At 39.5% G+C, this 22,529-nt stretch overlaps 2 protein-coding genes across 11 annotated transcripts in view; one reads left to right on the forward strand and one right to left on the reverse strand.

Annotated features, from left to right (window-relative positions):
• Positions 1–18,757, forward strand: part of TIAM2 (TIAM Rac1 associated GEF 2) — a 131,856-nt gene extending 113,099 nt beyond the window's left edge. For all 5 annotated transcript variants that reach the window (XM_060272772.1, XM_060272770.1, XM_060272773.1 and 2 more), the window contains 12 exons: positions 2,378–2,551; positions 4,519–4,587; positions 4,951–5,076; positions 8,325–8,433; positions 10,161–10,340; positions 10,790–10,908; positions 11,608–11,716; positions 13,923–13,981; positions 14,401–14,506; positions 15,485–15,572; positions 16,268–16,422; positions 18,114–18,757. In XM_060272772.1, coding sequence (XP_060128755.1) covers positions 2,378–2,551; positions 4,519–4,587; positions 4,951–5,076; positions 8,325–8,433; positions 10,161–10,340; positions 10,790–10,908; positions 11,608–11,716; positions 13,923–13,981; positions 14,401–14,506; positions 15,485–15,572; positions 16,268–16,422; positions 18,114–18,757 — 1,938 coding nt within the window. The remainder of the gene's footprint in view (positions 1–2,377; positions 2,552–4,518; positions 4,588–4,950; positions 5,077–8,324; positions 8,434–10,160; positions 10,341–10,789; positions 10,909–11,607; positions 11,717–13,922; positions 13,982–14,400; positions 14,507–15,484; positions 15,573–16,267; positions 16,423–18,113) is intronic.
• Positions 16,990–22,529, reverse strand: part of TFB1M (transcription factor B1, mitochondrial) — a 32,808-nt gene continuing 27,268 nt past the window's right edge. For all 6 annotated transcript variants that reach the window (XM_035108681.1, XM_035108682.2, XM_035108684.2 and 3 more), the window contains 2 exons: positions 21,482–21,609; positions 16,990–19,614 (listed from right to left, as the gene is read on the reverse strand). In XM_035108681.1, coding sequence (XP_034964572.1) covers positions 19,371–19,614; positions 21,482–21,609 — 372 coding nt within the window. In that variant the 3' untranslated portion in view covers positions 16,990–19,370. The remainder of the gene's footprint in view (positions 19,615–21,481; positions 21,610–22,529) is intronic.

Here is a 22,529-nt window from a genome sequence, read left to right on the forward strand (position 1 = left end):
TACTGAAGGATTTTTTTTTATTTTGCTAAAATAATGGTAGGAGTGATGAGAAGCCTAAGTCTGAAGCTTGCTCACCGTGTCCATTTTATCTGTTGTTTAATCAGTAAGCAAAAACTAAATACATCATTTTCTAAATAACTTTTGGTGCATTGCATCCAATTTATTGAGGGGGAGGCGTAGGTGCAACTGCACAAATTCATTTTAGAGAAAACTTTAAAGTCTACAATTCTGGAAGATTAAACTACATGAAATACTGGGACAGTGAGGAAGAACACAAAATGAAATGTGACAAGTGTGTTGAATCTTGACACAGCTTGAAGTCACTCACATTCCTGGAAAATGCTTTGGGCAGATGAGTCTGGCACAGATATAGCACTAAACTAGAAAACAGCACTTCATTATCAACATCTATCTGTTCCGGTGTATCTGTGAGCATGATAACATTTTGTTCTTTATAACAACAATTTAACATCTTCAGATAACAAACTGAGGATTCATGCTGACATTGTTTGTGGGTGGTCATTTGTTATAAAAACGCCAGGGTCTGGAATACTGACCATTTCTAACCCCTTCCTACATTCTGTGAGTTTTTAAAAATACACAACAATGTTTCTTTCTTGTCACTTTTCCCTTGACCAATGCTACTCAGATAGTAAAATAATGTATTTCGAGAAATAGGAACATAATACTGTATTACTTAACAGTAGGCTGCATGACTAGCATGTCTGATCTGCAGCATTGTTGACAATGGATGTCATCTTTTTGAAGCACCTACAACCATTGTTCTGTGTGCAAGAGATAAAATAAAGGAAGCCCTTGAACACAGACCTCAAATCTGCAGGGTAGGAAATATGAGGAGAAAAAGGGGGAGAGGGGTTAAAATAAGAAAAGGCAGGGCAGCAGGCCCAGGGATGGCTGATAATCACAAGAAAGATTGAAAAAAATGTGTGGTTGAAAAAGGAAGTTATCATACGACAGCAATTCAGCTAGAAATGCCATAGTTACTGAAAATCATAGTCGAAACAAAATAAAAAAATTCCTTCCAGTAGCACCTTAGAGACAAGCTATGCACACGAAATCTCATACCAATAACAAATAGTAATAACAAACTTAGTTGGTCTCTAAGGTGCTACTGGAAGGAATTTTTTTATTTTGTTTCGACTATGGCAGACCGACACAGCTACCTACCTGTAACTGAAAATTATAGAATTGCTAAGTTGGAGTGGACACCAGTGTCCATCCCCCCCACCCCATCTAGTTCTCCAGCTTGAGGTCAAACAGCATATTACATGAAATGTGTCGTCCTATTTAACATAACTGGTGGTTGTTGTTGTTTATCCTTTCCTCTTGGAGCTCTAGAGTTATGTGGTTTTCTTACTGTTGTCATTCAAAGGCTGATCTAAAAAAGTGGCTTTGTGTGTGTATTTTTTCTGATTGAATAAATGGGTTGTAACAGGAAAATCAGAAGCCAAGCAGTTCTTAAAATACATGTCTGAATCACTAAATGAAAATAGGAAATCTTTGCTATTTTCCTCCACAAAAAATATAAGAGCATTGGAAATTATTGGTTTAGGACACGCTTATAGGTTCTTCTCTTGGAGAGCTCTAGGCCTAGCAATGTCTAGTCTTGGATTCTGCATTTCTCTTCCATTCACGTAATAAGAAAGATTCCCCCCCCCCAGTTTTTCCACAATCTAGAGCTCACTGCACCATAACTGACATAACTCCCAAAGCCCCCCCCCCCCAGCTCCAGGAACTGCTTTTTTGGAGGATGGGGAGCAAGAAAGAAAAAAGAGAGAGGAAAGTTAAGATTGAAGCCCTGATTTCTGCTTCTTATAAATGTAAATTTTATAAAAGTTCTTAAACCTTATGGTTGGAAAGCTGACAACTGAACGTGTTTTTAGCTTACTATTTAGTATGCTCACATTTGTGCATTTTACACTATCTCCCATGGATATTTTAGATCGAGCAAGAACCTGTATTACGTATTTGCATCCTAAATAATTCATTCACCAAATGGAGTGGGTGGGGGGAATCTGCCCCCACTAGCATAGCCAACGGGCACAGTTGATAGAAGGTATAGTCCAACAACATCTGCTGGGCCGTAGAATTAAGAGTTTATCCATTAAACATGTAGGCTGCAATCCTATACTCATGTTCCTGGGACCAAGTCCAGTTGAACTCAATAGGACTTGCTTCTGGGTAGATATGGATGGGATTGCACTGGTTAGAAACTGTTGGGTTGCACTGTTAGAAATTGAACTCCTTAACCATGTATTTTCCTGCTATACGTGCAATGGTACATATGTCAATGTCAAATGTGCAGTGGGAAGCAAAGTATGATAACTAGTTTGTCTCTGTGTTTTTCAACCGACAGAACGCCGAACAGATTTCAGCTTTGGGTCCCCATTTCCATGAATCTCAGGTAAACAGTATGGAAGGAATAAAGAACATTCCGCCTCTGAAGCCACTGGCACGGCAACTTACGGACGCAGACAGACTTAGGAAGGTCATCCAAGAGCTTATGGACACAGAAAAATCCTATGTAAAGGTAATACAAACATTTTACTGTGTTCATTTTTCTTCATAGTTCTTATTTGGCTGGAAAAATTTATTTCCCTCTGTGTTCTAGCAGATGTTTTCCATATATTAACCAGCAATGTTTGCCTTTTATATGGCATCCCATAATCTTTTATGGGTATTTGCCCATGAATAAAAGATTCAAAATTTGGAGGGCACAGGACAGGATTTCCCAAATGTTTTCCCATGCATGCTTTCATGCAACTGCAGTTCTTTCCACGTTGCATACCCTGTGTTGGATGCACACGCGAAAGCTTTCCCATGTAGACCTTTGACCCTTGCCCATACCATAAGGTTCCAAGTCTTAGCAGTTTAGAATCTTTTCCCTTCCTATAATCCACCAAAAGTGTGGCATCAGTGAGTCAGTTTAAAATGTGATGATTGGAAGAAGTTTTAAATCTTCAGCTTTCATTAGTTCATATATTCTATTGTCCTCAAGAATCTTTTAAAGCTTTACTTTAAAAAGAACACAAAACTTGTGCTTTTGAAGACATTCTCTTGACAGTGTTAAAATGCATGAGAATTAATATCCAGTATGCCAAGAACCATCGAGTCAGCTCTGTGTGAAACAGGTCTGGCCAGCTGTGAGAGAAAGTGTCATACAGCAGCTAAGAGCTTAGACTTTTACCGTATGTGTTCTCTTAGCCTCAGTCCTCCATCTGCAGTATGGGATAATAGTACGGACTTAACTAATAGGGCAGTTATATTTGAATATATAATATATTGAATAAATTATATATTTGAATGCTTGAACACTACATAAATTTGTTGTATTGTTGTTGTTTTTAGTGTTCATTATTACATCAGTGTGACTTTCAGCAGAAATGACTCTGTAGATCTTCAGATCAGGCATTTGTTTCATAACTATTCACTATGGCCAGTTTTAGAATGTAATGCTACGCTATGGATTGGTGTTACAGGAGCAAGTCTTGGACTCTCATGCTTCTGCCTTCCTCTCTGCTATCCTTTTGCACACATGAGATCGAAAACTTCTCATTTTTCTTTAAAACTAATCACAGCTGTCTGCGATGTCCTTACATGAGAACTGTGCTCTGTTCTAACTGTGGTTTATAGACTAGTTAGAATAAACCACAGCCCTTTGTTTGTCTGGTGGATGAATCCCCTGCTTTAGAGGGTTCATGTTTACAGATACTAACAGTCCTGTGTTGCTGGAGAAGGCAATAATTGAGGGTCATGTCGCCACCTTGTGGTTAAAGGCAGGCAAGAGACCTTTAAAAGAGGACTTGAGGGAAGTAGGCAGCTCCCAGAATCTAATTCACTTTCCTGCCTTTCATTCTTTGCTTAGGCTATTTCCATTTTTGACAGCTAATATTGTTATGGAAGTAGGTCCCTCCCAATCAACATGTTCAAGCTTGGTGAGGACACAAATGTGATTCTGGGAGCAGCCTGCTTCCCTTCAGTTCTCTTTCCTGCTTTTTACCACAAGGTGGTGCCATAATCCTCAGTGATGATGACCTTCTTCCAGTGACACATTCAGCTAGAAATAAACAGTTCTTCCTCCTTTAACAAGTTTTTTTATTAAAGATTGTATTGTGTTACCAAACAAACAAGGAAAAGTACATATAGCGTCTCTGTTTTTGATCCATAGGGTCTTTTTCACAGTTTATTTACATTCGGGATAAGGACATTATTGTCATAGAAATCATGCGGTTGTGGGGAGGGAGGGAGGGAGGGAGGGAGGGAGATGGGGAGTAAGGTTCTTTTGTTCAAACTGTTCTTTTTTCATGTCATCATGTTCCTAAGCTGCCTTTGCTATTCCTAGTAAAAGTGACACAGTTATGGAGTTCAAGCAATAGTGTTAGAATAATAAGGCTTTGGATTCCAGTTTAAAACTATTTTTCATTAGTTTTATACCCGGGTGAATGTTATCAAGGAATTATTTTCTTTTGAAGCTGTGCAATTTTGGTGCCTTTATAGGACCTGAGCTGCCTCTTCCAATTATACTTGGAGCCTCTTCAGAGCGAGACCTTCCTCACTCAAGATGAGGTGAGAGGATTTTGCTTTTGTTGTTTTAACTGCTTTCCAATCTTTTGCAATGTTGCAAGCATTTCCATCATATCATACATGAAAGAAAAGACAATCTGTGTTTTTCTATCCACTGCATCAATCATGTCTTAGTTATAAAACTTGAGTACACTTCTGACGAGAATGTTTCTAAGACATCTTTGTTTCAGAAACCACTTGTTTTTCCATGTTCAGTGCCAAAACTATTATGAGACAAATTCATTAATGCTGTGTCTCTTTGTTTACTGTGGCAACATATTGATTGATTGCCTTCTCTTGGATAGTATTACCGTAAAGTACAAACAATTCACATGCTCCATATTTGATTCTCCTCCCCACATGTAGATGGAGTCTTTGTTTGGCAGTCTGCCAGAGATGCTGGATTTTCAAAAGGTATTTTTAGAGACTCTTGAAGATGGCATTTCCTCCTGCTCTGATTTCAACACACTTGAAACACCTTCTCAGTTCCGGGTAAATACAAAACCTCAAACTCATAAAAGTACATGTACATTTTGTTAGTAACCATTTTTGCTTTGTTTTCTTTCCATCTCTTCAGCTGAATTGTATTTATTTACAGGGGGCACTGTTTTGACTTTGGCTCAGTTCATGTGTAATGCCAAGCCATGGTTTAGCACTGCATAGACAAGCATGAGTAATGTGTTAGGCCTCCTTCATGGATCACTGCTTTGTCATGGCGAAGGGGGTTGAATAACTCAGAAAAGCTATGAGCTATGCCGTCCAGGGCCACCCAAGATGGACAGGTCATAGTGGAGAGTTTTGACTAAATGTGATCCACCTGGAGCAGGAACTGGCAAGCCACTCCAGTATCCCTGCCAAGAAAACTCCATGGACAAAGACAACAGGCATGTAAAAGTTATGACGCTGGAAGATGAGCCCCTCAGGTCGGAAGGCGTCCAACATGCTACTGAGGAAGAGCGGAGGACAAGTACAAGTAGATTCAGAGCTGATGAAGCAGCTGGGCCAAAGCTGAAAGGTCGCTCAGTTGCGGATATGCCTGGAAACAAAAGGAAAGTCCAATTCTGTAAAGAAAAAAATTGCATAGGAACCTGCAATGTAAGAACCATGAACTTTGGCAAGCTGGATGTGGTCAAAAATGAGATGGCAAGAATAAATATTGACATCCTGGGCATCAGTGAACTAAAATGGACGGGAATGGGCGAATTCAGTTCGGATGACCATCAAATCTACTACTGTGGGCAAGAATCCTGTAAAAGAAATGGAGTGGTCCTCATAGTCAACAAAAGAGTGACGAAAGCTGTACTGGGATGGAATCTCAAAAATGATAGAATGATCTCGATACGAATCCAAGGCAGACCTTTTAACATCACAGTAATCCAGGTTTATGCACCAACTACCGGTGCTGGGGACACGGGTGGCGCTGTGGGTTAAACCAGAGCTTAGGGCTTGCTGATCAGAAGGTCGGCAGTTCGAATCCCCGTGACGGGGTGAGCTCCCGTTGTTTGGTCCCAGCTCCTGCCCACCTAGCAGTTCGAAAGCACATCAAAGTGCAAGTAGATAAATAGGGAAGGTAAACGGCGTTTCTGTGTGCTGCTCTGGTTTGCCAGAAGCGGCTTTGTCATGCTGGCCACATGACCTGGAAGCTGTATGCCAGCTCTCTTGGCCAATAACACAAGATGAGCGCCGCAACCCCAGAGTCGGTCACGACTGGACCTAATGGTGAGGGGTCCCTTACCTTTACCGGTGCTGAAGAAAGTGGAATTAACCAATTCTATGAAGACTTACAACACCTTCTAGAAATGAAGCCAAAGAAGGGTGTTCTTCTCATTATAGGGGATTGGAATGCTAAAGTAGGGAGTCAAGTTTCCAGAGAGAAGGTTGTGACCCCCCCAAAAAATATTACATTGGGGTGAATTTAAGGGCATATGTGCATATTGCAGACCCAAACTGTTTAAAATTAATTCTGTAGACATAGGTTCTCTTCTCAAAGATCCTGGGAACTGTAGTTTCATGAGGATGATTTCTTCTCTTCCTCAGAATTACTTTTGTATAAAGCATTGACTGCTAAACTCTTTTCAGACAGTCAAGCATGTAGTGAGTACTCTTTTGGCAGGAGGAATTCATGTAATTTTATGTTAAGGGAAAGGGGAAAGAGTTTTCTTAATCTTAAGAAGCATGTCTTTATTGTCATACATCCGGAAAAGTAAAATAAGTTGAAATGTTTTCCCAATTAAATCATTCACTTTCATGATTTCCATGTCAGAACTTACCTGCATGGCATCAAGGTACAACAAACCCATGCCTGATCTCCCCCTAGTCCCATCCTATAATTGTATTATCTTGATAACTATCTGGAGGAGGAAATGCTGTACTCAAAAACTGAGCAAATTATTGTCTTAAGAGTCACGGTCACCCTGTTCTCTCTTGAACACAAACATTTTGCTTCGTACACGTAAATAACATGAAGCATTGACGTTGTCTTTGTGCTTTTTATTGTTATGCATCTTTGTTGTCCTTTTGACGCAAAAAGAAATATGTGAAATTGTTAGAACTTGATGACACCTGCAGTGCCAAAGTAGCAGTCGATAATCTAGCCACTGTGTTTTGAACCAACTGCACTTTCTGAACAGACTTCAAAGACAGCCTCACTTGATGTGCATTGCAGCACCAGGAATGTTCCCAGAGCATGGATCCCTCTGGCCAGGCTGTGCATGTCCATGAGTAGTCACACCATTGTTGAACACAAACAGGGTTATGAAGCTCTTGTTTTCTGATTTGTTCTGTGGGATGAAAAATATGGCAAATCTGGGAATAAGTGTTAGTTTCTTTCGTACAGTTGCTTACTACATGCCATGAAAGGAATGCAGTTTTTAATAATATCCCCCCCCCATATATTTTGCAAAACAGGCATATAGAGAGGGGAAACTAATTGTTGTTGTTGTTTTTCATGTTAGGGGTTTTTCTCATATTCTCTCATGTTTTTACAAACAATCTTTCAATAGAAAGATTGGCTCTACCAATCTGGTATCAGGGTCAAATATATCCAAAGCAACTTCTATACCACTTAATTATAATAAGTTATGTACAAGTAATTCAATATAATAAAGACAAAATTCAATAAAAAACTATGAAATCATAATTTACTTAATATGCCTGCTGGATTTTTATATTCACACACACACTACGGTATAAAATACTTAACTAAATTTTGATTTCATAGTTTTTATTGAATTTTGTCTTTGTTAGATTTAGATATAGATATAGATTAGATATAGATATAGAGAGATATAGAGAGATATTCATATTCAGTAGGTGCTGGAAATTCAACAGGGAGGGCCCTGTCTGGCCACAACTGGGAATGCCATTATCGGTAAACTAGGCCCACAACACCATGGGCTATTAACACTTCTGCATTTGAGGGCATGACTCTGGAGGTGAATTTCTGGTTTGTTTTTGCAGTGTGGCAATCAGAGCACTGGCTTTCCTTAGTTAAACCCCTGTTAATGTTAAGATATTTGCAAAAGGTGTTGCTGAGGTCTGCGTTCATCATTTTCAGAGCACAATGTCTTTGAATTGTATGCCATTATTTTAACTGCTTTTAATACACTCCCTGAATGCTACTGGAAGGCAGGCCACGAATGTTTTGCATTAAGGAATGGATCTTCTAACTAAAGAATGTACTAGAGTGCCTGCAAAATAAACTTTTTTCTCTTCCTAACTTCTGATTGTGTTGCTTTCAGAAACTGCTGTTCTCCTTGGGAGGTTCTTTCCTGTATTATGCTGACCACTTCAAATTGTACAGTGGGTTCTGTGCAAACCACATAAAAGTCCAGAAAGTTCTTGAAAGAGGTAAGTCTTACTGATGCAATATATCAATGCGACAGATTCACAGCACCAAAGTAATTGTTTTTCATGGTGATGGCATAAAGAAAATGGCTTTTGTTTTAGTTTTTCAGGCTGCCCTCTGATGATATAGGGACTATTTTGCAGTGCTTTTAATAGGGTGTGTTTGCCTCAACATCCCATACATTTTGCATTTGTACTTTCTCTCTTTCTCTACCTGGTTATGGAAATAATATTCTAGTGTAACCTCTGTGCTAAATATCAGGAATAAGGGTTGTAGCCAACTAAGTAATTGAGCAAGTGGAATGATTCCCACTCCTGCACCAAACCTCCTTTCCTCCTTCTGTGCCCCCACTCTCTGAGGGATGCACAGGGGCCTAGAACAGGCATCCCCAATCTTCGGCCCTCCAGATGTTTTGGACTACAATTCCCATCTTCCCCGACCACTGGTCCTATTAGCTAGGAATTGTGGGAGTTGTAGGTCAAAACATCTGAAGGGCCACAGTTTGGGGATGCCTGGCCTAGAGGGAGGGCAAGTTAGTTGGATTCAACTGTGGGTTTGGAAGTTTATATCATTTTCTTTAATATACATATATATAGAGAGAGAGAATGAACTTGTTCACAAGTACAGAGTGTTGGGTGTTTTGGAGGTTTATATCATTATATATATATATATATATATATATATATATATATATATATATATATATAGTTTGAACATGTTCACAAGTACACAGTGAGGCTGTTTAAAATAGTGTTTTTCCTTGAGTAGATGTGGCAGCTTGCCACTTGGAAAGAAAATGCATTGCCACAACTTCTTGGGAGTAATTTTAGATGGAAGTAGAATCTGTGGCATATCCCCTGAAAGGAGGATGATATTCTTTGTGACTGCTGGGAATGTTTGTAAATCTTTAGTATAGTCGAACACTTCTAGTGCCATAGCTGCCAAGTTATCCCTTTTTTAAGGGATTTTCCCTTATGCTGAATAGGCTTCCTCGTGAGAAAAGGGAAAACTTGGCAGCTATGTCTAGTGCACATTCCAGAAGTAAAATCCTTATCAGATACCACTCATAGTGAAGAGTTAGTAAGTGATTGATGTTACATTCTGCAACATATTCCACCACACACACCCCAAAAGGCTGATGCAAACATACCCGTAGTGAGACAAGCCTTTTAAATAAGCAAAATATATTTAAAAATTATTATTTTATATTTCTATACTGGCCAACAGAAGTGTCTCGCCCAGTTTTCCAGCAATGGGTTTGCTGCCATTTACTGGGAGGGACAAAGGACTAGGTGATGGGATGTGCTGTGGGCAGACTGCAAGGAGCACCAGCTTGGCTTCCCTGTGCCAATCTCCCTGCCATTTAGCCTCATCCTGTAAGTTGCTGCTGCTGCTGCTGGGAAGCTAGCATTGTAGCTATGCCCTGCCAGCCACTTCCATCACCCAGTAGTAAATGCCCTGTGGTCAATTCAATAGTTGTGGAAAACTAAACTGCACAGCAGTAATTGTAGATTAAGGTGGAGTAACAAAGAATGTATAATACAGGAAAGGATTATCTCTCTGTTGCTTATTGCTGCATAGAATATTGATGGCCTTTGCCAAGTAGGAGGCAGAGGAGTGTGGCCTATTGTTTGCCAGGTCCTGGAATGAAATGCAGAAGATTGTTTCTCCATATTGTTGCTTTTGGGCTGCTAATACGCTCTGGGTTTTTGTTTTGTTTTTCCTTTAGCCAAAACAGATAAAGCCTTCAAGGCCTTTCTGGATGCTCGCAACCCAGCTAAACAGCATTCTTCCACACTGGAGTCCTTTCTCATCAAGCCAGTTCAGAGGGTGCTGAAATACCCGCTGCTCCTGAAGGAGCTGGTATCTCTCACAGACCCCGAAAGCGAGGAGCATTACCATCTCACAGGTACTTCCCAGGGAAATAAGCTTTGCTATCTGTGCTTCCGAATACCAGTTGCACAGGAGGGGAGAATGTTCTTGTGCTCGATTCCTGCTTGCTGGTTTCAGAGGCAACTGTTCAGCCATGGTGAGAACAAGATGCTGGACTTAGATGGACCAATGGCAGGACCTTTTTATGTTCTTAAAAATTGTCCCAACTGTTTGTATCATGTATTTACCACTGAGCTAAGCACACAATAGGGAACCTCATTGCACATCACAGAGTGTAAAGTGGTTCCCCACGTGATTAATAGAAATTTTTGGCAAGACACTGGGAATGGTTTTGCTCATTTGGTTATCATCAACACTGCACTTCCTAAGATGATGAATTCCTGGGTTTTAAGTGACTCAAGTGTACAGCTTTCAAGTGGCCCATTCAGTGTATATCAAATAATGATTTGCCTTTACAAATTGCAGAAGCACTGAAGGCAATGGAAAAGGTGGCCAGTCACATCAATGAAATGCAGAAGATTTATGAGGATTACGGTGCAGTGTTTGACCAACTAGTTGCTGATCAGAGTGGAACTGAGAAAGAGGTAAGAAGATGGGAGCAGGGTTTTTTGTGTGCAGATAATTCAAATTTTGGCCTCAGTCTTTGTCCAACAGTATCATCATCGCTGTGGTCTAAACCACAGAGCCTAGGGCTTGCCGATCAGAAGGTCGGCGGTTCAAATCCCTGCGACGGGGTGAGCTCCCGTTGCTCAGTCCCTGCTCCTGCCAACCTAACAGTTCGAAAGCACGTCAAAGTGCAAGTAGATAAATAGGTACCGCTCCAGCAGGAAGGTAAACGACATTTCTGTGCACTGTTCTGGTTCGCCAGAAGTGGCTTAGTCATGCTGGCCACATGACCCGGAAGCTGTCTGCGGACAAACACCAGCTCTCTCGCCAGTAAAGCGAGATAAGCGGCGCAACCCCAGAGTCGTCTGCGACTGGACTTAACGGTCAGGGGTCCCTTTACCTTTCCATAGTCAAGACGTCTTACAACAAGAGTTACCTGAATTACAAACATAACAAAAGTAGTCATAAACATAAAACACATAAAAAGTACAGAATTATAATTGAAAATTTTCCGCATAAATCATTATAAGCGCCAAAAATTAAGATACAAAAAAATAATATCAGTAACAGCAGCAAAATCCCCCTAAACAATACCACAGCCCACGAGTCTGTTCAGCAAGTGATGCCAATTGCTGTATGTTAGAATGAATAACCCTTCTAATCTACAATGGACATAGGTCACAGAACTTTCAATGGGAGAACTTCTAATGCACTCTACTGTTGCATGGCTGAATCCATTCTCTTCATTGGGTAAAACAAGAAAAGACCTGGAACTTACAGTGTTCGGTGAGTGATTTATTCAAACTATGTCAAAACATCATCTAAAATAGTCCATGCAGTGGTTATAGGTATGTGTTGCTTGATATCAGATCTGTTAGCTTTCTATGCTTGCTCCTAGATGGAACTTGGTTGAAATGTATTCCACTACTGAAAATTGGTGATGGTGGCATTATTGTGAATACTGTATAGTATATAATTTAGCTCTCAAAAATTTTGTGGAAGTATTTACACATTTTATCACAGTGAAGCCTATAACAGTGCTACAAAGTAGGCCAGTATCATCCCATTATTAGAGAAGGATAAGACAGGTGGGAGCAGCAACAAAATGTTGCAGTGCAGATTGCTCCTATTGAGGGCCAAAGTCAGTTTACCATGCTCTTTCTGGTGATAGGGTTTTCCATTCCCTCCCTCCTTGATATTTCTATTTTTCCTAACAATCTGCCAGCATTCTGTGGCCTCTAAGCCTGCTTTGTCATTATTCTGCCCCATGTGGTTTCTCTGCTCTTTGCCATTTAAGCTACACAAGCTGGAATTCTTCTATATAACTTTAGAAGATGCAGGAGCCGTCCTCTTTTGCATCCGACTGCCCTAGGTCTATCCTCCTCCCTACATTTGTATGTCTGTATACCCCGGCATATCCAAGCCTGCTGATGCCTCCTCTCTTGTGTATGGTATTGATTTTGCTGCATAATGGCCAATGAATGAGTTTTCTATTAGTATATGATCATGATGTTTCTTAATGGCATTCAGTTAATAGCCGAGGGACTTCCTGTTTTGAGTCAGGGACTTCCAATTTTATGGCTCAGCCTATTAACCACTATGCTGCTGTACCAGCTCCCAAGTAACGCAGACCGTAACTTAAATTTTTGATCCTTTTAGCAGAGTGGGAGACACACCAGATAAAACATTGTGGGGTAGCAGGCTGTAGATGGCTAAGGTCATGGACAAGGATGAGACTGAGCGATGCAGTCCTATCCACTGATTGCCTTGACCTTCCTCAGTCACTTAGGGTGGCATCCAATGATTTTTGCATACTTGCCACAACAGAAATCTGCTCATACACCCATACTTCCCGTTTCTCTTCTGTCCCCTCCAGCCCCCTGCATACCCCCAAAATCTGCTGTGGAGGTTCCCTCTGCCTTTTGAAACATATTTTTGGAGAGAAATTTGCAAGGGGGGTGGGGGTGGGCGGCTGAGGTGAGGAGAGGAAGAACTGCCATTAAACATTAGGTAGCTCTTACCTCAAGTATTTACCGTAACTCCTCCCAGCTTTTCTTTTTAAGAACATCATTAGAATTAGCAACTAGAGTTCAAAATATGAGCAGGCTGCTATACATGCTACAGTTTCCATTTTGGAGGTGCTGAAAAATGCTTCTGCATCATTAAGGCTTGCATGAAGATTGTAACAGTTGCAAGGTGCTGACATGCATCAATTGTGCAATTAAGATATAAGACCTACGGCAATCATCAAATTTCTGTTCATGCCTGTTTCTATAGTTGTGTGAATGATATATCTGCAATTCTGCATATTATAAACAGCTCTTACTAAGGGATTATATATTCTTACAGATTGCATTATTATTATTATTATTATTATTATTATTATTATTATTATTATTAATTAGGTGGTTTGACTCTTATTCCCTTTCACTTTAATTTGTGTATCCCATTGTCCCAGAACAAACTTTTGTATGTTTCTTATACATAAATGCTTCTTCTGGAACTGTAGTCTTGTTAATAGTAAATTTTAATGATTCCACCCATCTCAGATAAATTTGATCCAGATTATTGGTGGGAGGAGAGAAAAGTGGATAACTTAGATGGGATTGGGATGCAGCTGTGCTCAGACTCTGTAAAATAAATGAGCTGGCAAAAATGTGAATAAACGCTTTAATGTACAGTAGAACATATTTACAATAGTTGGGAACAGGTAAAGTGAAAGACTTCCAGCTATACCAATCAGGCAAAAATCTTGTTTCTCATTAAATGCAACCCAAAATTGTATAAACATAAGCCCCAGGAGTGAAATGCAAGCAATGGCAGATCTAGAGAGGACGACACAAATCCCTGTGCAAATATCTGTAGCAATTTGCTTTGCCAGTTAAGATGCACTATTATTAGTGTATGTCATAACTGAATTCAAAAATTAAAATGTAGTACTCATTTTGGAAGTCCAATCAATAAAAGTTGCCTTGTCACTCTCTCTTCCTAGCATTCAAAAGAGCTGTCATCTTAGTATATAAAGAGAACTGCAAACTGAAGAAGAAACTGGTAAGTTTTTTAGTCAAAAAATAAGACTACCTAAGATGCATTGTGTATTATTGTTTTGATTTACAATATAAAATGTCTCAAGGCATATGTGCAGAAAATACATGGAATGATTGATACGTTACTTCAGAGAATTTTTCTAGATGAAGTAGATTAGAAATAGGTGAAAAAAATCTATAATCACAAGGGACTGTGATCCAGTGGAAGCTTCCCATTTTAGAAAGGGGTGGGGGAGATTTTTGTTTGTTTTGCCTTCTTACTCGTCACATCCAAATGGGGTGGTGTCAAAAAGTCACTCGCTTACATGATCCCTGATCCAGCCCCCGTCCCCGAAGCATAATTCTGTCCTCTAGGAATGAAGCTTTAATTAACTCTTTAAAAAGCAATGACACTTAAACTGATTCAGTACTTTTTATTTACAGGCAACAAATGTCCGTACTATGCATAATCATAATGATTTGGACTTGTTTAAATTTCGTTGGCTGATTCCTTTATCTGCTCTTCAAGTCCGACTGGGCAATACAGCAGGTGACCTTATCTATAGATAATAATACATTTTTATTAAACACTTTTATTGTTGTTTTTTGATGTTTGTCACCAATGAATGTGTTCAGTACTTTTATTACTTCAAATCTTCAGAAGAAACTGTCCACATTGAGACAATGATATGTAAACTATGGTTCGTTTTCCAAACAAGACAATATATTAAGGCTTCACAGCCTGTTTGGAACTAACAATAGTTTCCTAATTCAGAAAAAATAGGAACCTGTAATTAACAGTGGTTTGTTCCCTGCTGATGTGACAGCAAAAGTAATGTGGATGCAGGAGGGTGGTTTATAACTTGGCCTTAGCTAGTGATTTTGTTGTCACTATGGTTGATCAAGCAGTGCATCCATTACAACCTTTTAGAATATAGATTGAAGGACACTCGTGAAAGAATTCAGTGTTTATTATAGTTGTCAATAATATAGTGCCCATTTACATCAGGCAGCGTGTTTAACATGATTTGCCAAGTATCTTGCTATTTACCAATAAAAAACTAATTTCTTCAGTAACTGTGAATTTGAGATTAATATTTTTTAATTCAGTAGAAGATAAATGACAAAAAGCTGCCCTGTGTTGGGTTATGAACTTTGTTTGCTGTTAAGCAAACAGTGTGGGTAGTCTCTAATGCAATGTTGGATAGTTAATGACTCCAACTACAAAGAAGGGAGAAACCTGATTTTTCTTCCCAATAATCCATCTCAATAGTGGATGTCGTGATAGGGCTGCACAGCTTACCTGCTGCATACTAGCATACAGAGAGGGAGTGACAGCATCTTTATTTGGTAAAACAGTGATGGGGGCGAAATAAATTGCTAGAATTTAAAACACAATAGTGTCTTGTGTCTTGAAGATCTTGAAGCTTTCACTGTGGTCTCATAAGTCTTTCTATGAAAATTGTTTGGCTAGACTTGTAGACATCATGAAATATTTACAATAACATGTCTTTCTTTCCACATGCAGGAACAGAAAACAATTGCATTTGGGAATTGATTCATACCAAGTCAGAATTGGAAGGAAGACCTGAAACAACCTTCCAGCTATGTAGCAGGTACAATCGTGGGTTCACTTCCCCCTCCAAATAGTCTTTCCTCCTTTCATTCCTACCCCACATAACAACCTCTATATATGTGCATAATTTGGGCCGTTAGATATCCTTTGGAATTAGTGGTACCTCGAGTTACAAATGCCTCAGGTTACAAACTCCACTAACCTGGAAGCGTTCCTCAAGTTGAGAACTTTGCCCCAAGATGAGAACGGAAATTGTGTGCTAGTGGCGCAGCAGCTGTAAGAAGCCCCATTAGCGAAAGCATGCCTCTAGTTAAGAACGGTTTCAGGTTAAGAACAGAACTCCAGAACAAATTAAGTTCATAACTAGAGGTACCACTGTAATCACAGCATACTGAATTTTACTTGTTTGATTAACAACAGTTGTATGTACACTTCCCAAGAAACCTCAAGTGAAATATATTTTGTTGTTGCTCATGCAGCAAGGCCAATCATCTCCCTATGGATGTGTTTTGCCAACTCCACTCTCAAAAGCTCTAGAACTGAACTGTGTAGGCATAGAACTTTATGCAGAGACCACGAGGAATCACACATTCATGCTGATTATCCAGCCACTTAACTGTTCCATCTGTGGCCAATTAAGGTTTCCAAATTGCTCATTCAAATTAACAAGACAAAGCCAAATCATATGTGTTCGTATTGTCTAAAACCTAACTACACGTTTCTTGAATTTTGCAGTGATTGTGAAAACAAGACCAATATAGTCAAAGTGATTCGTTCAATACTGAGGGAAAACTTAAGGCGTCAAATAAAGTGTGACTCACCTTTGGAGAAAACATGTAAAAGCCGTCTAGTTCTGCATAAAAATCGAATTCCTGTTTCAGCAAAATTGGGTAAGAATATATTTTTGTCAAAATTTAAACCCATACTAGTTTGTAGTAATACTATCCAAGCATGTTCCAACACATATCTGTAGTATTGCTGGAGAGGAAACAAAGATTACAGTAACTAAACTAAGTCAGTGCTATTCTGTTTGTACTGCACTTTGTTGAAAATTACTAGTTGTGCAACTGTATATTTAGTAAGAGTTATTGCATCATCTTGCAGCTGAAAAGGTAGGAAGGACTAAAAGCAAAGCATGTAATTGATGTTTTTAAATATCTGTCAGATTCTAGGTTGGTTTTTTTTTGGGGGGGGGTTGCTTTTGATGCTCTACAGGGACAGGTTCATTTGAGACATAAATTTAGTAGTAAAAATGTGTACAAGTGTAGCTGATAGGGAGAACATTAATTTTGCTTAAACTAAAAGTCAGTTGTGTTGGATTATAAGGGAGGAAGGAGCCAGAATCCACCTCAGAACAACCACCTTACTAGGTCAACTCAAATGTCAGAAATCATCATGCAAGCTTTGAAGTGTTCCAGAACATTTAATCAGACCAGATAGTATACAAAGCAAGGGGATGGGGAGGAAAAAATTATTTTGGTTTATTTATTTAATCATAATAATACACATCAATTTACAAAAAAACTGAGACTAGTGATTAACAAAGCAGGATATTCTTCCACACAAAAAGTCTGAGCCACCTCCAAAATAGAAGTATTTCCTCTACACTGATTGCTTGAAATTACTTTCTCATTAACTTACTTAGCTTGTGACTGAAGAGCTGAAACTACCATAGAGGCTTATCCTCAGAGCAGTTAAGGTTGAAGCGTAGCACAGAAATGAGCAGTTCCGTATCTTCAACATAATGCATAAGCAGTGGCTATAACTTGCTCACTTCAGCATCATCTCCAGCTTCATGCAAATATACTTGCTCAGTACTTGAACCTTACAAACTTGTCTTTGTAGGGTTTTTTTGGGGGGGGAATAGTGTTAGTCTAGTTCAGGGGTGGCCAACTTCCAAGAGATAATGATCTACTCACATAGTTAAAAATTGGCAGTGATCTACACCCTTTTTGGGGGTTCAGGTCAAAGTTGATGAGCTTTTTTTTTAGGAAGGCCCATTCTTGGGGCGGTTCAAGTTGAAATTGGTTGAACTTTTTATAGGGAGGGAGCGGAAAGCCATGTTTTTTAGGGGTCCAGGGCAAAAAATTTGAGCTTTTTTAGGGGAAGCCAAACTTGTTGAGCTTCTTGGGGGCCCCCAGTGATCTACCACAGATGTCCAGTGATCTACCAGTAGATCACGATCTACCTGTTGGACGTGCCTGGTCTAGTTTATTGACAGGCTTCCACAGTGACTAAGCAGGAAGCACTAAACCCTGTTCCTTCCTAGTGCTACTAGGAGGCATCTTAATGTTGTCATTTTTACACAGTCAGTCCACATGGAGTTTGGCTGATTTATCCAGGAGCCCACAGAGCCAATCTAAGTCCAGGGTTTTTGTTTGTTTGAAGAAAGTCACACTTCACAACTTAAAATATCTCTCCTGTGATATAATGAAAGTAGTTTAAAATGTCAGGTTGATTCAGTTTAGCATCATAGCATCTTAACCTTAATATACTTAATTGTAAAACTATATAACTCTTATTGTTATGCTTGCCAGAGTTGTTGAGTATAGGAATTTAGCATGTGTTTTTACCCTGGCAGCTTCCTCAAGATCATTAAAGTTAATGAAGAACTCTCCCAGTAATGAATGGAACACCGAAGCAGGCAAAGTAAATGAATTGGATTCTGATGAATGCAGCCTGAGTAGCAGTACTCCAAGTAGCAGTTGCCATACTACCGATAGCATCCTGGAATCTAAAAATTTGTCTCCCGTGAAACATCTCCAGAACTGTGCATCAGATTTTTCAAACAGTCCTGTCAAAGAATCTGACATTTTAAGTGACGATGAGGAAGACTACCAGCAGATTCTAAAAAAAGCCAGTCCCACAAAAGACATAGAAATCCAGTTCCAGCGGCTGAAGATTTCCGAGAATCCTAGTGATGATACAGAGGATAAGTATTCTTCTGAGAGTGAGTATGGAGAAGGGCGGAGGGTGGGTGATCACCCTAAACTAGTCAGGGCGCACTTTTGCCCTATTAAACGGAAAGTGAACAGCAGCACAAGACGCGACAAAGGAACATTACTGGCAATGCAAGAACGGCACCAGTCTCTTGACAGCCATCCAGATGCTGCAAGTTTTGACCTGAATTCTATTTTAGAAAGAGAATTTAGTGTACAAAGTTTAACTTCAGTGGTTAATGAGGACTGCTTTTATGAAACAGTAGACAGGCATGGAAAGTCTTAGCTGCCTGATTCCAGCATCACCACATACAGATTTACATACTTTAAAAAAGGTGATAATTGTAACTTGAGAAACTATTCGATTTAATGCACTACTGTGTTTTCCACAGAAGTAGTTGTAAAGGCTTAAGTTATTTTAATTTATTGTGGAACAGAAATTTAGATTGAGCTGTTTACGATTCAGGGCAGTGTAATCTCATTTAAATAAGATTAAGAGATGTTTTTAAATTTTTGAAAAAGGGAATGAACTCTTGTCAATACCTATGTTCTTTTGAGAAAGTTCAAGCAACTTTAATTTGGGGCATTTAAAGCAAAAATTATTTTTAAATTCATCTTAGAAAAAGTCCTGCACTGAGTTGCACTAAGTTGTTTATACTTGATTTTTATATATATGTAAATATAAAAAGCCTGTACTGTAATCTTATTTTATTTTATTGTATTTTTCATTTTTCTCTACAATCTTGTACAGTAAAATGCTAAATGCAATTGGTGTGCTTTGTTTTGTATCCTGTTCTCTCTTCAATGAATTTCACATACTGACTTAACATTCCAACTTAGAATGTATTTCATTCCACTCAACAGAAACACATCGCGGCTGGTCAATTTTCTAGAATGAGCTAGATCACATCATCGTTAGTCTTGCAAAATCTGCTCCTCTTCCTGTTTCGCTTCTCAGTCAATTCATCCCTATAGTTATATGTAAAAAGTTTTGGGTCTTCATCACACATTTTTCTATAGACATCACAAAGGCTTTTGAAGTGAAACATGGAAAGCTGAGTCGGCCGCAGAGTTGGATCAACATCTGCCAGCTTGAGTAGCTGTTCTGCTTTTTCTAAACGTTCAGCTTCTGGAAATAATACCCTGAAAGAAAATAGTAGAGATAATCCAAGTGAGTTTGTTAAACGGGGTCTCTTCCTTTATTCAGGTTTCTTAAACCATCAGAAACAGTGACCCACTTCAATAAAATTACCTTACTAATCCATGCTAAGAATAGTTGCCTGCACTAGATGCAGTTACCCCACCCCAATGGAACCATCTTATGCTGCTCAATATTTTCTCTATCTCCTATAATCTGCTCCCTCACTCAGTGGTTGGCTTGCCTTGTCCAATTTTTTGCCTTCTCTGCACATCACTTAGAAATTTTACTTTCTCTTCCCGAACACTGCCATTCTCAATGGAAAGCTTTAGTTCTGAAATGAAAAGCCACAGAGCTCAAGCTTGCATTGACATCCTAACCATAAACCAAAGTTGTCTTTATACATGGAAACACAATATGGTTGTTTTAAACTGATCATCAGCTCAGCTGCAATAACAGCACTAAAGTATCACAAGTTTAGTATTCAGCAAGCAGCAGATCAGTTCATTTTAAAAGTCAGGCCACACTGTTAAAATTTCTACCATAATGAAAATTCCCCCTCCCAGTTCCGTAAGGAGGGATGCTGTCACAAAGAAAGCCTCCCCCTTTATCCCAATCAAGTTTCAGATAATAAACAGGCATCTGCCAAACAGCACCAAGGCCTCATTTTCTGATTGTAGGGCATAGAGGTGCGGTGACAAGATGGAGTTGTGTCCTGGCATTTAAAGCAAGGTTGGGGAGCCAGTGGCAATCCATATATTCTTGCACTCCAATGCCCATCATCCCCAGCCAATCCAAATTGCAGTCCAGCAGCAGGTTCCATACGTTTGCATTAAAAGGAGTGGCTTGCATGCTCTGATTGCTGTAAACCTTTCCATCACAACTATGGCCACTACTTGTCAGCAGGCATTTACTATATGATACTCCTTTTTGCTTGGTATACCATGGTCTGGATTGTGAAGTACCGGTAGATGCTAGTTAGTAGAAAGGAACTAGGCCTGAATAATTTCTCTCTCTCTTTGTAGGCCTATAGAGTGGCATGGGCAGAGTGTGATTCTGTGTGTGTCACCTTATTCTCAGAGACATATCTGAAGACACTCATTTACTTTGTTTCATGTTCCCTTACCCAATAATAAAATTTATTATGTTTATTTATTTAAAAGGTAAACACACATATATGTTATCCTCAGAATAATTGAGATTTATATCCACTTGTGATCCACTGGTCATGAAAACCTCACTGATTCAGTGGGGAAGCCACAATCACCCACCCTACACCTGACATAACATGGGATGACAAGCAGGGTGTGTAAGGGTGGGACTTCAAAGGAATGATCAGGAGCTTAAGATGAACTCCACACTGGGTGCATACCTTGCTCCAGCAAAGGAACAACCAGCCTTCAATGGAAACTGGAGGTTTAAGGAGCAGCATGGAAGGGAGAAGACCTCCTTCAGTAAAGTGAGAAGTTAATACCAAAGGACTCTCAAACAGCCCAGCATTGTGCTTTGAATTTCCCACAATCGGGGCTGCAAAGCACAACATCATTTGACCTCACTAGGACATCAAGTGATTGACAGGTGGGTGGTCTCAGGTGGTCCCAGCTACATGTTACATTTGGCCCACCTATGACTGGGGAGAAAAGGATCTGGCCCAAGAAGGAGAAAATGGTTCTCAACTCCTCCTGTAGATAATACAAGATGCAAGAGCTCTTTCTGATGAATTTGGTCTACGCTGGCTATTTCTCTCACACATCATGCTGACTGCTGTCACCAACTAAAGATTCCATGTGTGAAATTACTTTGCATAGCCATTGTATTAAGAATACCATTCTGAAGATTTTTTAAAATGTATGTAGGGAAAAGATCTCTTACCGTACACTTTGATGGCAATATTTCCTTCTGAACTGAAACACAGTTCGGACAACTTTCTCCACCAGCTTAAATGGCTGTTCTATTTTTGGTTGCACCAATGGGGTAAAATGAACAACAGTCACATCCACCTGTGAAGAGAAATAAAAACAGTGGATCTAAGAAAGTATCTGAGCCTAATGAAAAGCTACAGTACAAATAATAAACATTTGAAAAAGTTGTTAGCCCAATTTAAGTGCCAAAAAAACAGACAAAATGGTTATCATTCTGAAAAAATCAAGCCAGGTGCACAACCTTGTTCCTGTAGAATGATGTAAGTTATGATGTCATGTAATTAGAAAGACACAATTAAGAGCTGCTGCTGAATGTACAGAATATCCTGTTGGCTATTTTGATTCTTTCTATAAGGCTCTACACTGCAGCTTGGATTCAAAGTCCTGTATGGGAAAACCTGGAATAATTGCATTTACCTTGAACAAATCTACCCCAAATTCACATCAACATAGAAACTAGTAATTGCCAAAGTCATCCTAACTACTACAATAGTTGTGCATAATGGGAGCTGCATTCCAGCAACTTCTGCTACCCCTGTCCTATTATCATATATGGTGACAGTTCGTGGATAGGCATTCTTAGGAAACCCCTTTCACAGGTAAAGCAAAATGTTTATGACCACTTTTGCCCCCCCAAACGACACTTTGTGAGGGAGCCTTGTAAGATCAGTCCTGAAAGACAATACAGTTTCTAACTGTGTGTGTACCATGTTGGAAGATTCTGTGGTACGGTACCAAAACAAAGTTTTTGACTCAGAACCAAAACAAACAATGACTTGTGTGAATAATTGTGTAATCAATAGCAGGAGGTGTCTTGCAATGCAGTACCACAAAAGATTCATTGGTTATGTTGCAGTATGTGAAACCCCATGAATAAGGACAATATAGGAAATAGCAGTTAAGAACTCTACTGGCTTTCAAAGGAGCTTGTGAAAAAATATTGCATGAGCAGAAGAACACTGGATTTGGAGGTTCTTGTTCCCACACAGCCCTCTTCC

The sequence above is a fragment of the Zootoca vivipara genome, chromosome 3 (genome assembly GCF_963506605.1).
Source record: "Zootoca vivipara chromosome 3, rZooViv1.1, whole genome shotgun sequence".
Lineage (NCBI taxonomy): Eukaryota > Metazoa > Chordata > Lepidosauria > Squamata > Lacertidae > Zootoca > Zootoca vivipara.